The sequence below is a fragment of the Carcharodon carcharias genome (assembly GCF_017639515.1).
Source record: "Carcharodon carcharias isolate sCarCar2 chromosome 37 unlocalized genomic scaffold, sCarCar2.pri SUPER_37_unloc_2, whole genome shotgun sequence".
In the NCBI taxonomy this organism is placed as follows: Eukaryota; Metazoa; Chordata; class Chondrichthyes; order Lamniformes; family Lamnidae; genus Carcharodon; species Carcharodon carcharias.
In genome coordinates this window covers 2,905,171-2,920,422 of record NW_024470767.1, presented here as the reverse complement: position 1 = coordinate 2,920,422, position 15,252 = coordinate 2,905,171, and the positions used below count along the sequence as shown (strand labels likewise).

Sequence of the window (15,252 nt, the reverse complement as noted above, 5' to 3'; positions counted from 1 at the left end):
TCAGTATCTCACCTGAAATCAATCCCAACTCGGTCAATATCTCACCCCCTGAAATGAATCCTGAATCGGTCAATAACTCACCCCCTGAAATCCATCCCAACTCGGTCAATAACTCACCCCCTGAAATCAATCCCAACTCAGTCAATATCTCACCCTGAAATCAATCCCAACTCGATCAGTATCTCACCCTGAAATCAATCCCAACTCGGTGAATAACTCACTCCCTGAAATCAATCCCGACTCGGTCAATAACTCACCTCCTGAAATCAATCCAAACTCGGTCAGTATCTCACCCTGAAATCAATCCCAACTCGATCAGTATCTCACCGTGAAATCAATCCCAAGTATCTCACCCCCTGAAATCAATCCCAACTCAATTAGTATCTCACCCCCTGAAATCAATCCCAACTCGGTCAATAACTCACCCCCTGAAATGAATCCTGAATCGGTCAATAACTCAACCCCTGAAATCCATCCCAACTCGGTCAATAACTCACCCCCTGAAATCAATCCCAACTCAGTCAATATCTCACCCTGAGATCAATCCCAAATCGGTCAATATCTCACCCCTTGAAATGAATCCCGAATCAGTCAATAACTCACCCCCTGAAATCAATCCCGGCTCGGTCAATAACTCACCCCCTGAAATCAATCCCAACTCGGTCAGTATCTCACCCTGAAATCAATCCCAACTCGATCAGTATCTCACCCTGAAATCAATCCCAACTCGGTGAATAACTCACTCCCTGAAATCAATCCCGACTCGGTCAATAACTCACCTCCTGAAATCAATCCTAACTCGGTCAGTATCTCACCCTGAAATCAATCCCAACTCGATCAGTATCTCACCGTGAAATCAATCCCAAGTATCTCACCCCCTGAAATCAATCCCAACTCAATTAGTATCTCACCCCCTGAAATCAATCCCAACTCGGTGAATAACTCACTCCCTGAAATCAATCCCGACTCGGTCAATAACTCACCTCCTGAAATCAATCCAAACTCGGTCAGTATCTCACCCTGAAATCAATCCCAACTCGATCAGTATCTCACCGTGAAATCAATCCCAAGTATCTCACCCCCTGAAATCAATCCCAACTCAATTAGTATCTCACCCCCTGAAATCAATCCCAACTCGGTCAATAACTCACCCCCTGAAATGAATCCTGAATCGGTCAATAACTCAACCCCTGAAATCCATCCCAACTCGGTCAATAACTCACCCCCTGAAATCAATCCCAACTCAGTCAATATCTCACCCTGAGATCAATCCCAAATCGGTCAATATCTCACCCCTTGAGATGAATCCCGAATCAGTCAATAACTCACCCCCTGAAATCAATCCCGGCTCGGTCAATAACTCACCCCCTGAAATCAATCCCAACTCGGTCAGTATCTCACCCTGAAATCAATCCCAACTCGATCAGTATCTCACCCTGAAATCAATCCCAACTCGGTGAATAACTCACTCCCTGAAATCAATCCCGACTCGGTCAATAACTCACCTCCTGAAATCAATCCTAACTCGGTCAGTATCTCACCCTGAAATCAATCCCAACTCGATCAGTATCTCACCGTGAAATCAATCCCAAGTATCTCACCCCCTGAAATCAATCCCAACTCAATTAGTATCTCACCCCCTGAAATCAATCCCAACTCGGTCAATAACTCACCCCCTGAAATCAATCCGAACTCGAGCAGTAACTCACCCTGAAATCAATCCCGACTCAGTCAATATCTCACCCTGAAATCACTCCCAACTCGGTCAATATCTCACCCCTTGAAATGAATCCCGATTCTGTCAATAACTCCGCCTGAAATCAATCCCAACTCGGTCATTATCTCACCCTGAAATCAATCCCAACTTGATCAGTATCTCACCCTGAAATCAATCCCAACTCGGTGAATAACTCACCCCATGAAATCAATCCCGAATCAGTCAATAACTCACCCCCTGAAATCAATCCCGGCTCGGTCAATAACTCACCCCCTGAAATCAATCCCAACTCGGTCAGTATCTCACCCTGAAATCAATCCCAACTCGATCAGTATCTCACCCTGAAATCAATCCCAACTCGGTGAATAACTCACCCCATGAAATCAATCCCAACTCGGTTAATAACTCACCCTGAAATCAATCCCGACTCGGTCAATAACTCACCCCGTGAAATCAATCCCGACTCGTCCGTAACTCACCCGCTGAAATCATTCCCAACTCGGTCAATAATTCACCCCCTGAAATCATTCCCATCTCGGTCAGTATCTCACCCTGAAATCAATCCCAACTCGATTAATAACTCATCCCCTGAAATCTATCCCAACTCGCTCAGTATCTTACCCTGAAATCAGTCCCAACTCGATCAGTATCTTACCCTGAAATCAATCCCAACTCGATTAGTATCTCACCGTGAAATCAATCCCAACTCAGTCAATAACTCACCCCCTGAAATCAATACCAACACGGTCAATAACTCACCTCATGAAATCAATCCCAACTCGGTCAATAACTCACCCCCTGAAATCAGTCCCGACTCGGTCAATAACTCACCCCCTGAAATCAATCCCGACTCGGTCAATAGCTCACCCCCTGAAATCATTCCCAACTCGGTCAATAACTCACCCCCTGAAATCATTCCCAATTGGATCAGTATCTCACCCTGGAATCAATCCCAACTCGATTAATAACTCACCCCCTGAAATCAATCCCAACTCAGTCAGTATCTCACCCTGAAATTCGTCCCAACTCGATCAGTATCTCACCCCGAAATCGATCCCAACTCGGTCAATAACGCAGCCCCTGAAATCCATCCCAGCTCAATCAGTATCTCACCCCCTGAAATCAATCCCGACTTGATCGATATCTCACCCTAAAGTCAACCCCAAATTGATCAATAACTTTCTGAAATGAATAGAATGTGATCAGTATCTGCGCTATCAGCCTGAACTCCAAGGGATCTGTTCCTGTGTTTGTGTGTCGATCCCATCTATGTTTTGCAGTTGAGCCCCAGGACTCAAGGCGATACCTTGTCCTGGATCCTCCATCACTCACTGCTCTGCTGCTGGAAAGCATGTCTGCTGTGAACAGACAGGACTTGGCCCAGTGGCGATACACCTCACAGTCCACTAGCTGAGTTGTCAAAGTGCTAGTGACCATTGGGTGCTCTCCTGTAGCTTTGCACCTCAGCAGTGGAACAAGCTGTCGGACGGAGAGGGACAGCAGTGTGGATATTCTGTAAGTGGGAGGTTGCTACAGAAGGCAGTGTGGAGATTGGAGAGGGACAGCAGTGTGGATATTCTGTAAGTGGGAGGTTGCTACAGAAGGCAGTGTGGAGATTGGAGAGGGACAGCAGTGTGAATATTCTGTCAGTGGGAGGTTGCTACAGAAGGCAGTGTGGAGATTGGAGAGGGACAGCAGTGTGAATATTCTGTCAGTGGGAGGTTGCTACAGAAGGCAGTGTGGAGATTGGAGAGGGACAGCAGTGTGAATATTCTGTAAGTGGGAGGTTGCTACAGAAGGCAGTGTGGAGATTGGAGAGGGACAGCAGTGTGAATATTCTGTCAGTGGGAGGTTGCTACAGAAGGCAGTGTGGAGATTGGTCAAGTTTCACATGTTGGGATGAAATTTACTCCTCCTGCTGGAGCTCTGTGAAAAGCCTGGGGCCAGGAATACAAAGCTGAGAAGATTCAAGTCCCTGTGGTTTTTGTGAGTACACCGAACAGCAGTTCATTGTCCCCAAAACATTCATAGCTACCCCATCGCAAAAATTGCACTGTGACTCATTCAGCAAGACCATTGAAAGCGTGGATTCTGTCCTTGTCCTCTCAGGGTTAAAGTTTGGGTTAAGCCCCTTAGACATTGTTCCTCTGTGTACATTGTTCCCAGTCAGGCAGGTGCAGTGTGTGCTTATAGCTGTGCTTTAGTGGAATATGCTCTGGCTGTGATGAAATCCGCTCCATCCCTGTAAGGTGGATTCTGTGACATGTCTGCCAACAGGCTCTTGGCAGTGGTTTGGAATGGCTGTATATGATCGCCAAGCCATCACTTCATGCATGCTCTCTCAGTCAGCTAGATATTAAACAGTGACTCGGTGTGAAGAGGCCAGCGACTTGCCGAGTGTGGCCCGGCCTGAATTGGAAAGCTGCAGTGACATGTCGTACCCACACCGCTAAACTGGGCTGCAAGCAGGGGACGAGCGGAGATGGATTGTGCTGTGATTCTGGCTGTGGGTCACTCTGACTGACTCTCCCCATGGCTTGTATTGCTGGAGAGGCACCACACAGATTCCCTGATACTCTGTCCATTTCTTAACTGGTGGGACTCTTTGTCCAGGAATCCAGCAATCATATCCCAGCTCACTGGTATTTTAAGCTTCTCCCTATTTAATTTCACCTTGTATTAGACAGTTGTATTAATGGTACACCCTGTCCTGTCGCCTGACTCTGCAGAAACTCTATTAAACCAACTGAAATAGGCAGAATTGACCCCACCCTCTGCATTTCACACTTTGCACACTTCAACTGCAGCTTGTGTGTAAAATCCAGAAATCACAGGATTGGAAAAGGTCGGAAGGGCTCCAGTGGGGGAGTCGGGCGGGGTGGAGAGAGGGGAGGAAGTGGGTGCTGAATGGCAGTGGTGGGAATATCGCAGGCTTGAAGTGAGAGAGGTGGGTCCCAGCTTTCTACACACACAGACTGACAGTGGATACTGAGCTCAATGCCTGGTTCAGAGATGCTGAGGGAAGCATTCTCTAAGTTGATAGCTGCTGACTGTCAGAAAGTGAAGGGAGAGAAAAGCCCGAGTTCCACTTAGATTGCAGCACTGTGAGAGAAGGGGCTAACGGATGGGAGAGCTGGAGGTGGATGTTGTCTGGGAAAGGGTTAAAGTGCACACATGTAGAAATTCCTGATTCTCCGAAACGCACTCGATCAGGGTTCAGAAGCCTGGGATCCTGGGTAAGGCTGGGCCACCTCCAGTTTTACTGCAGCCTGTGTAACAAGTTGTTCCAATTTTTGTTCTAAATTTGAACTTTGATTATTTTTTTTGAGGATGCCCTATGAGGGAGACAGCAGAGAGCGAGCTGAGGGCTCAAGGTGAGAATCGAATACCGTTTCTATAAAACTTCTGCTTCCTGTCATCTCCAAACTGGACAGTTTCCTTTGGAGGGAACACGAGAATGAGAACAATCTGTGGGAATTGAGCTCAAGATCACTCACTGAAAAAGCAGACCTGAGAATCACCCTCCAAACAGGCAGCAGTTCCACAGTTTCCAGCTCCATTATTATATTCCTTTCTCCTGCCCTTGGAACCCCCCAGCACCTCCCCCTCCCCCAAACACCTGATTTGCACACCTCCAGGTGCTGCCTCTTGCTGCAGTATGACAGCTATCCCCAACTGAGATCCTAGGCAGCAAGTGCTGCAAGGAGAGAGCCCAGCACAGGCTGATCTTACCGCATGTGTACCTTGTCCCACCCACCAGCACGCCCTGACAGCCATTGCCCATGTGTGCACTTTGCAGTAGTTTCTGGATGACGGTCAGGAGCCAGCATCCGGAATTCCAGACCCCTCACATCCTGTCATAAAGACCAGCAGCCTTGAAGCAGATGATATATCCGACATTGACAGCAACTCTGTGCCCGTTGGTGAGTCTGCAGTGCTCTTTGTGTCTGTGTTACACTGAGCAGTGGGCTGTGCCTGTATTTCACAGAGCAGTGAGCTGTGTGCCTGTATTTCACAGAGCAGTGAGCTGGGTGCCTGTATTTCACAGAGCAGTGAGCTGGGTGCCTGTATTTCACAGAGCAGTGTGCCTGTATTTCACTGAGCAGTGAGCTGTGTGCCTGTATTTCACAGAACAGTGAGCTGTGTGCCTGTATTTCACAGAGCAGTGAGCTGTGTGCCTGTATTTCACAGAGCAGTGAGCTGCGTGCCTGTATTTCGCAGAGCAGTGTGCCTGTATTTCAGTGAGCTGTGTGCCTGTATTTCACAGAACAGTGAGCTGTGTGCCTGTATTTCACAGAACAGTGAGCTGTGTGCCTGTATTTCACAGAGCAGTGAGCTGTGTGCCTGTATTTCACAGAGCAGTGAGCTGTGTGCCTGTATTTTACAGAGCAGTGAGCTGTGTGCCTGTATTTCACAGAGCAGTGATGTGCGTGTGTGTTACGCTGAGCAGTGCTGTGTGTGTGTGTTACGCTGAGCAGTGATGTGTGTGCGTTACGCTGAGCGGTGATGTGTGTGTGTGTTACACTGAGCAGTGATGTGTGTGTGTGTTAGGCTGAGCAGTGATGTGTGTGTGTGTTATGCTGAGCAGTGATGTGTGTGTGTTACGCTGAGCAGTGATGTGTGTGTGTTACGCTGAGCAGTGATGTGTGTGTGTTACGCTGAGCAGTGATGTGTGTGTGTGTTACGCTGAGCAGTGAGCCGTGTGTGTGTGTGTTAGGCTGAGCAGTGAGCCGTGTGTGTGTGTTAGACTGAGCAGTGAGCCGTGTGTGTGTTACACTGAGCAGTGAGCCGTGTGCGCCTGTTAGACTGCGCACTGAGCTGTGTCTGCCTGTTAGACTGCGCACTGAGCTGTGTCTGCCTGATAGACTGTGCACTAAGCTGTGTGCGCCTGTTAGACTGCGCACTGAGCTGTGTGCGCCTGTTAGACTGCGCACTGAGCTGTGTGTGCCTGTTAGACTGAGCACTGAGCACTGAGCTGTGTGTGCCTGTTAGACTGCGCACTGAGCTGTGTGTGCCTGTTAGACTGCGCACTGAGCTGTGTGTGCCTGTTAGACTGAGCACTGAGCTGTGTGTGCCTGTTAGACTGAGCACTGAGCTGTGTGTGCCTGTTAGACTGCGCACTGAGCTGTGTGCGCCTGTTAGACTGAGCACTGAGCTGTGTGTGCCTGTTAGACTGAGCACTGAGCTGTGTGTGCCTGTTAGACTGCGCACTGAGCTGTTGTGCCTGTTAGACTGAGCAGTGAGCTGTGTGTGCCTGTTAGACTGCGCACTGAGCTGTTGTGCCTGTTAGACTGAGCAGTGAGCTGTGTGTGCCTGTGTTACACTGAGCACTGAGCTGTGTGTGCCCGTGTTGCACTGAGCTCTGAGCTGTGTGTGCCTGTTAGACTGCGCACTAAGCTGTGTGCGCCTGTTAGACTGTGCACTGACCTGTGTGTGCCTGTTAGACTGAGCACTGAGCTGTGTGTGCCTGTTAGACTGAGCAGTGAGCTGTGTGTGCCTGTGTTACACTGAGCACTAAGCTGTGTGTGCCTGTTAGACTGCGCACTGAGCTGTGTGTGCCTGTTACACTGAGCACTGAGCTGTGTGTGCCTGTTAGACTGCGCACTGAGCTGTGTGTGCCTGTTAGACTGAGCAGTGAGCTGTGTGTGCCCGTGTTGCACTGAGCTCTGAGCTGTGTGTGCCTGTTAGACTGAGCACTGAGCTGTGTGTGCCTGTTAGACTGAGCACTGAGCTGCGTGTGCCTGTTAGACTGAGCTCTGAGCTGTGTGTGTCTGTTAGACTGAGCACTGAGCTGTGTGTGCCTGTTAGACTGAGCAGTGAGCTGTGTGTGCCTGTGTTACACTGAGCACTGAGCTGTGTGTGCCTGTTAGACTGCGCACTGAGCTGTGTGTGCCTGTTAGACTGAACAGTGAGCTGTGTGTGCCCGTGTTGCACTGAGCTCTGAGCTGTGTGTGCCTGTTAGACTGAGCACTGAGCTGTGTGTGCCTGTTAGACTGAGCACTGAGCTGCGTGTGCCTGTTAGACTGAGCTCTGAGCTGTGTGTGCCTGTTAGACTGAGCACTGAGCTGTGTGTGCCTGTTAGACTGAGCACTGAGCTGTGTGCCTGTTAGACTGAGCACTGAGCTGTGTGTGCCTGTTAGACTGAGCACTGAGCTGTGTGTGCCTGTTAGACTGAGCACTGAGCTGTGTGTGCCTGTTAGACTGAGCACTGAGCTCTGTGTGCCTGTTAGACTGAGGACTGAGCTGTGTGTGCCTGTTAGACTGAGCACTGAGCTGCGCGTGCCTGTTAGACTGAGCACTGAGCTGTGTGCCTGTTAGACTGAGGACTGGGCTGTGTGTGCCTGTTAGACTGAGCACTGAGCTGTGTGTGCCTGTTAGACTGAGCACTGAGCTCTGTGTGCCTGTTAGACTGAGCATTGAGCAGCGTGTGCCTGTTAGACTGAGCAGTGAGCTGTGTGTGCCTGTTAGACTGAGCACTGAGCTCTGTTTGCCTGTTAGACTGAGCAGTGAGCTGTGTGTGCCTGTTACACTGAGCACTGAGCTGTGTGCCTGTTAGAGTGAGCACTGAGCTGTGCGTGCCTGTTAGACTGAGCACTGAGCTGTGTGCGCCTGTTAGACTGCGCACTGAGCTGTGTGCGCCTGTTAGACTGCGCACTGAGCTGTGTGCGCCTGTCAGACTGAGCACTGAGCTGTGTGTGCCTGTTAGACTGAGCACTGACCTCTGTGTGCCTGTTAGACTGAGCAGTGAGCTGTGTGTGCCTGTCTGACTGAACAGTAAGCTGTGTGTGTATTACACTGAGCAGTGAGCTGTGTGGCCTGTTAGACTGAGCAGTGAGCTGTGTGCCTGTTACACTGAGCAGTGAGCTGTGCGTGCCTGTTAGACTGAGCACTGAGATGTGTGTGCCTGTTAGACTGAGCACTGAGCTGTGCGTGCCTGTTAGACTGAGCACTGAGCTGTGTGTGCCTGTTAGACTGAGCACTGAGCTGTGTATGCCTGTTAGACTGAGCACTGAGCTGTGCGTGCCTGTGTTACACTGAGCACTGAGCTGTGTGTGCCTGTTAGACTACGCACTGAGCTGTGCGTGCCTATGTTACACTGAGAACTGAGCTGTGTGTGCCTGTTAGACTGCGCACTGAGCTGTGCGTGCCTGTGTTACACTGAGCACTGAACTGTGTGTGCTGTTAGACTGAGCACTGAGCTGTGTGCCTGTTAGACTGAGCAATGAGCTGCATGTGCCTGTTAGACTGAGCACTGAGCTGTGTGTGCCTGTTAGACTGAGCACTGAGCTCTGTGTGCCCGTTAGACTGAGCACTGAGCTGCGTGTGCCTGTTAGACTGAGGACAGAGCTGTGTGTGCCTGTTAGACTGAGCAGTGAGCTGTGTGTGCCTGTTAGACTGAGCAGTGAGTTGTGTGTACCTGTTTGACTGAGCACTGAGCTGTGTGTGCCTGTTAGACTGAGCAGTGAGCTGTGTGTGCCTGTTTGACTGAACAGTAAGCTGTGTGCCTGTTAGACTGAGCAGTGAGCTGTGTGTTCCTGTGTTAGACTGAGCACAGAGCTGTGTGTGCCTGTTAAACGGAGCACTGTACTGTGTGTGCTGTTAGACTGAGCACTGAGCTGTGTGTGCCTGTTGCACTGAGCACTGAGCTGTGTGTGCCTGTTAAACGGAGCACTGAGCTGTGTGTGCCTGTTAGACTGCGCACTGAGCTGTGTGTGCTGTTAGACTGAGCAGTGAGCTGTGTGTGCCTGTGTTACACTGAGCACTGAGCTGTGTATGCCTGTTAGACTGAGCACTGAGCTGTGTATGCCTGTTAGACTGAGCACTGAGCTGTGTGTGCCTGTTAGACTGAGCAGTGAGCTGTGTGCCTGTTAGACTGAGCACTGAGCTGTGTGCCTGTTAGGCTGAGCTGTGAGCTGTGTGCCTGTTAGACTGAGCAGTGAGCTGTGCGTGCCTGTTAGACTGAGCACTGAGCTGTGCGTACCTGTGTTACACTGAGCACTGAGCTGTGTGTGCCTGTTTGACTGAGCAGTGAGCTGTGTGTTCCTGTGTTAGACTGAGCACAGAGCTGTGTGTGCCTGTTAATCGGAGCACTGAACTGTGTGTGCTGTTAGACTGAGCACTGAGCTGTGTGTGCCTGTTGCACTGAGCACTGAGCTGTGTGTGCCTGTTAAACGGAGCACTGAGCTGTGTGTGCCTGTTAGACTGCGCACTGAGCTGTGTGTGCTGTTAGACTGAGCAGTGAGATGTGTGTGCCTGTGTTACACTGAGCACTGAGCTGTGTGTGCCTGTTAGACTGCGCACTGAGCTGTGTGTGCCTGTTAGACTGAGCACTGAGCTGTGTATGCCTGTTAGACTGAGCAGTGAGCTGTGTGTGCCTGTTAGACTGAGCACTGAGCTGTGTGTGTCTATTAGACTGCTCACTGAGCTGTGTGTGCTGTTAGACTGAGCAGTGAGCTGTGTGTGCCTGTTACACTGAGCACTGAGCTGTGTGTGCCTGTTAGACTGAGCACTGAGCTGTGTATGCCTGTTAGACTGAGCACTGAGCTGTGTGTGCCTATTGCACTGAGCACTGAGCTGTGTGTGCCTGTTAAACGGAGCACTGAGCTGTGTGTGCCTGTTAGACTGCGCACTGAGCTGTGTGTGCTGTTAGACTGAGCAGTGAGCTGTGTGTGCCTGTGTTACACTGAGCACTGAGCTGTGTGTGCCTGTTAGACTGAGCACTGAGCTGTGTATGCCTGTTAGACTGAGCACTGAGCTGTGTGTGCCTGTTAGACTGAGCACTGAGCTGTGTGTGCCTGTTAGACTGAGCAGTGAGCTGTGTGTGCCTGTTTGACTGAACAGTAAGCTGTGTGCCTGTTAGACTGAGCAGTGAGCTGTGTGTTCCTGTGTTAGACTGAGCACAGAGCTGTGTGTGCCTGTTAAACGGAGCACTGAACTGTGTGTGCTGTTAGACTGAGCACTGAGCTGTGTGTGCCTGTTGCACTGAGCACTGAGCTGTGTGTGCCTGTTAAACGGAGCACTGAGCTGTGTGTGCCTGTTAGACTGCGCACTGAGCTGTGTGTGCTGTTAGACTGAGCAGTGAGCTGTGTGTGCCTGTGTTACACTGAGCACTGAGCTGTGTATGCCTGTTAGACTGAGCACTGAGCTGTGTATGCCTGTTAGACTGAGCACTGAGCTGTGTGTGCCTGTTAGACTGAGCAGTGAGCTGTGTGCCTGTTAGACTGAGCACTGAGCTGTGTGCCTGTTAGGCTGAGCTGTGAGCTGTGTGCCTGTTAGACTGAGCAGTGAGCTGTGTGTGCCTGTTAGACTGAGCACTGAGCTGTGCGTACCTGTGTTACACTGAGCACTGAGCTGTGTGTGCCTGTTTGACTGAGCAGTGAGCTGTGTGTTCCTGTGTTAGACTGAGCACAGAGCTGTGTGTGCCTGTTAATCGGAGCACTGAGCTGTGTGTGCTGTTAGACTGAGCACTGAGCTGTGTGTGCCTGTTGCACTGAGCACTGAGCTGTGTGTGCCTGTTAAACGGAGCACTGAGCTGTGTGTGCCTGTTAGACTGCGCACTGAGCTGTGTGTGCTGTTAGACTGAGCAGTGAGCTGTGTGTGCCTGTGTTACACTGAGCACTGAGCTGTGTGTGCCTGTTAGACTGAGCACTGAGCTGTGTATGCCTGTTAGACTGAGCAGTGAGCTGTGTGTGCCTGTTAGACTGAGCACTGAGCTGTGTGTGTCTATTAGACTGCTCACTGAGCTGTGTGTGCTGTTAGACTGAGCAGTGAGCTGTGTGTGCCTGTTACACTGAGCACTGAGCTGTGTGTGCCTGTTAGACTGAGCACTGAGCTGTGTATGCCTGTTAGACTGAGCACTGAGCTGTGTGTGCCTATTGCACTGAGCACTGAGCTGTGTGTGCCTGTTAAACGGAGCACTGAGCTGTGTGTGCCTGTTAGACTGCGCACTGAGCTGTGTGTGCTGTTAGACTGAGCAGTGAGCTGTGTGCCTGTTAGACTGAGCAGTGAGCTGTGTGTCTGTTAGACTGAGGACTGAGCTGTGTGCCAGTTAGACTGAGCAGTGAGCTGTGTGCCTGTTAGACTGAGCACTGAGCTGTGTGCCTGTTAGACTGAACACTGAGCTGTGTGCCTGTTAGACTGAGCACTGAGCTGTGTGCCTGTTAGACTGAGCACTGAGCTGTGTGCCTGTTAGACTGAGCTGTGAGCTGTGTGCCTGGTACACTGAGCAGTGAGCTGTGTGCCTGTTAGACTGAGCACTGAGCTGTGTGCCTGTTAGACTGAGCAGTGAGCTGTGTGCCTGTTAGACTGAGCACTGAGCTGTGCGTGCCTGTTAGACTGAGCTGTGAGCTGTGTGTGTGTCAGTGTTACACTGAGCACTGAGCTGTGTGTGCCTGTTAGACTGAGCTGTGAGCTGTGTGCCTGTTAGGCTGAGCACTGAGCTGTGTGCCTGTTAGACTGAGCACTGAGCTGTGTGTGCCTGTTAGACTGAGCAGTGAGCTGTGTGCCTGTTAGACTGAGCACTGAGCTGTGTGCCTGTTAGACTGAGCACTGAGCTGTGTGCCTGTTAGACTGAGCACTGAGCTGTGTGCCTGTTAGACTGAGCACTGAGCTGTGTGCCTGTTAGACTGAGCACTGAGCTGTGTATGCCTGTTAGACTGAGCACTGAGCTGTGTGCCTGTTAGACTGAGCACTGAGCTGTCTGCCTGTTAGACTGAGCACTGAGCTGTGTGCCTGTTAGACTGAGCACTGAGCTGTGCGTGCCTGTTAGACTGAGCACTGAGCTGTGCGTGCCTGTTAGACTGAGCACTGAGCTGTGCGTGCCTGTTAGACTGCGCACTGAGCTGTGCGTGCCTGTTAGACTGCGCACTGAGCTGTGTGTGCCTGTTAGACTGAGCTGTGAGCTGTGTGTGTGTCAGTGTTACACTGAGCACTGAGCTGTGTGTGCCTGTTAGACTGAGCTGTGAGCTGTGTATGCCTGTTAGACTGAGCAGTGAGCTGTGCGTGCCTTTTAGACTGAGCACTGAGCTGTGTGCCTGTTAGACTGAGCACTGAGCTGTGTGCCTGTTAGACTGAGCTGTGAGCTGTGTGTGTGTCAGTGTTACACTGAGCACTGAACCGTGGTGCCCCGTTCTAGATGTTGAGAGCAGGGACCTGAAACTGGCCCCTGTCCCTCAGTGGGGGTTGGTCTGTTGCAGACAGATGGTCAGTCCCCTGGCCTCGATTGCTAAACATCTGCTCCAAGATTGCAGGCATCTCTCCTGTAGGGCTGCCCTGAGACCCCCATGGGTGTGGGAGGATCTGCCCTGTGACCCCAGGCTATGAGGGGAGGAGCTGCCCTGTGACCCCAGGCTATGAGGGGAGGAGCTGCCCTGTGACCCTGTGGTTTGGGGGAGGAGCTGCCCTGTGACCCTGTGGTTTGGGGGAGGAGCTGCCCTGTGACCCTGGGGTTTGGGGGTGGAGCTGCCCTGTGACTCTGGGGTTTGGGGGAGGAGATGCCGTCTGACCCTAGGTTTTGGGGAGGAGCTGACCTATGATACTGGGATTTGTAGGAGGAGCTGCCCTGTGACCCTGGGGTTTGGGGGAGGAGCAGCCCTGTGACCCTGGGGTTTGGGGGAGGAGCTGCCCTGTGACCCTGGGGTTTGGGGGAGGAGCAGCCCTGTGACCCTGGGGTTTGGGGGAGGAGCTGCCCTGTGACCCTGGGGTTTGGGGGAGGAGCTGCCCTGTGACCCTGGGGTTTGGGGGAGGAGCTGCCTTGTGACCCTGGGGTTTGGGGGAGGAGCAGCCCTGTGACCCTGGGGTTTGGGGGAGGAGCTGCCCTGTGACCCTGGGGTTTGGGGGAGGATCTGACCTGTGACCCCAGTGTTTAGGGGAGGAGCTGCCCTGTGACCCCAGGCTATGAGGGGAGGAGCTGCCCTGTGACCCTGGCATGTAGTGGTGGAACTGCCTGTGACCCTGGGGTTTGGGGGAGGAGCTGCCCTGTGACCCCAGTGTGTAGTGGGGGAGCTGCCCTGTGACCCTGGGGTTTGGGGGTGGAGCTGCCCTGTGACTGGTGTTTGGGGGAGGAGCTGCCCTCTGACCCTGGGGTTTGGGGGAGGAGCTGCCCTCTGACCCTTGGTTTTGGGGAGGAGCTGACCTATGATACTGGGATTTGTAGGAGGAGCTGCCATGTGACCCTGGGGTTTGGGGGAGGAGCTGCCCTGTGACCCTGGGGTTTGGGGGAGGAGCAGCCCTGTGACCCTGGGGTTTGGGGGAGGAGCTGCCCTGTGACCCTGGGGTTTGGGGGAGGAGCTGCCCTGTGACCCTGGGGTTTGGGGGAGGAGCTGTCTCTTCAGCCAGTCACTCTCAGCTTTGGAGGGCATGGTGCCTGCGATCCTCACGGAACAGTAACAATGACAGTCCTGGGGAATCCCTGTCAGCCAGAAGGAGCTGATCTCCTGAGTGTTCTGTACTCACCTCTCTCGGATCACTTGTGAATGTTTGAGGACCAGCTCGTGGCTCTCACTGGCCAATGAGCCCAGGTTTTCTCAGCAGGTTCCCTGCCTGCTGTACCTGGTAGAGAGTGTGGGAAGTAGGTCTCTGTGTAAGCAGAGGACAGACTGAGCACAGCTGACTCTGGATGGTGCCCTTTCCATGAAGCACTGAGACAGAGAAATGTGTTGAGTCCTGGCCAAGAGCTGTACCTAAACACTGGGGCTGGTTTCCCGCTGGAGCACTGCTAGGAGCCCAGTCTGTTCTATGCTGCTGTGTCAAAATGTGACTGGCTAACACATGCTCCATTTCGGGTGTCATCTCCTCCCTCCACTCTCCTACCCCACTGGAATCACTGGGGTTTGCAGCCTCTGGCAGTGCAGTGTCCTCACTCCCCCGACTGCTTTCTGCTGGACAGAGCCAGCGTCCTGTTTCACACCCTCCAATTCTGTCCAACTTTGTCAGTGTGTCAGGAACCCAGGACTGTTAACCACACAGCTGGACTTCTCCGAACTCCCAAATCACTGGTTCACCAGGAATTAATTCAGTTTGACTTCCTTGGGCTCTCTCTCTCTCTCTCTCTCTCTCTCTCTCTGCTTGCAGCTACAAAGCAAATAAAAATGATTTGATGAACCAATGATTGATCTTCAATATAATCTGTGAAGTGCATGGGGATTGAGATGGATTTCAGAGCTGATCAGTTGCACTGAGTGATGGGGCTTTCTGCTGGGTGAATGGTCAATGCCAATGGCTCTGATCTGAGTGGGTGCAGGGTCCCAGTTAACAGTGAGCCTTCTCTACCAGAATGAGGGAAAGATACACAAAGCAAGTCCCTCCGAGATCTCTGCGCTGCTCCAATCCCGATTCCCATCGCTCTTCAGCTGCCGGGGGGGTGGGGGGGGGGGGTCAGTGGGGTGTGGGGTGTGGGGGGGGGGGTCAGTGGGGTGTTGGGGGGTGGGGGGCGGCGCCATGAGCTCTGGAATTCCCTCTCTGAAGCTCTCCTCTCCTCTCTCTAAGACACTCCTCTATGAGCTTTTGGATAGCTGTCCAGATATCTGGTGAGGTTT

General features: G+C 52.0%; 1 protein-coding gene across 11 annotated transcripts in view; it reads left to right on the top strand.

Annotated features, from left to right (window-relative positions):
* mark2b (MAP/microtubule affinity-regulating kinase 2b) overlaps positions 1–15,252 on the top strand; it is a 370,292-nt gene that overhangs the window by 326,347 nt on the left and 28,693 nt on the right. For 8 of the 11 annotated variants that reach the window (XM_041182005.1, XM_041182004.1, XM_041182006.1 and 5 more), the window contains one exon: positions 5,047–5,091. The exons of the other annotated variants lie outside the window; for them this stretch is intronic. In XM_041182005.1, the coding sequence (XP_041037939.1) occupies positions 5,047–5,091 (45 nt within the window). The remainder of the gene's footprint in view (positions 1–5,046; positions 5,092–15,252) is intronic. 11 annotated transcript variants of the gene reach the window in all.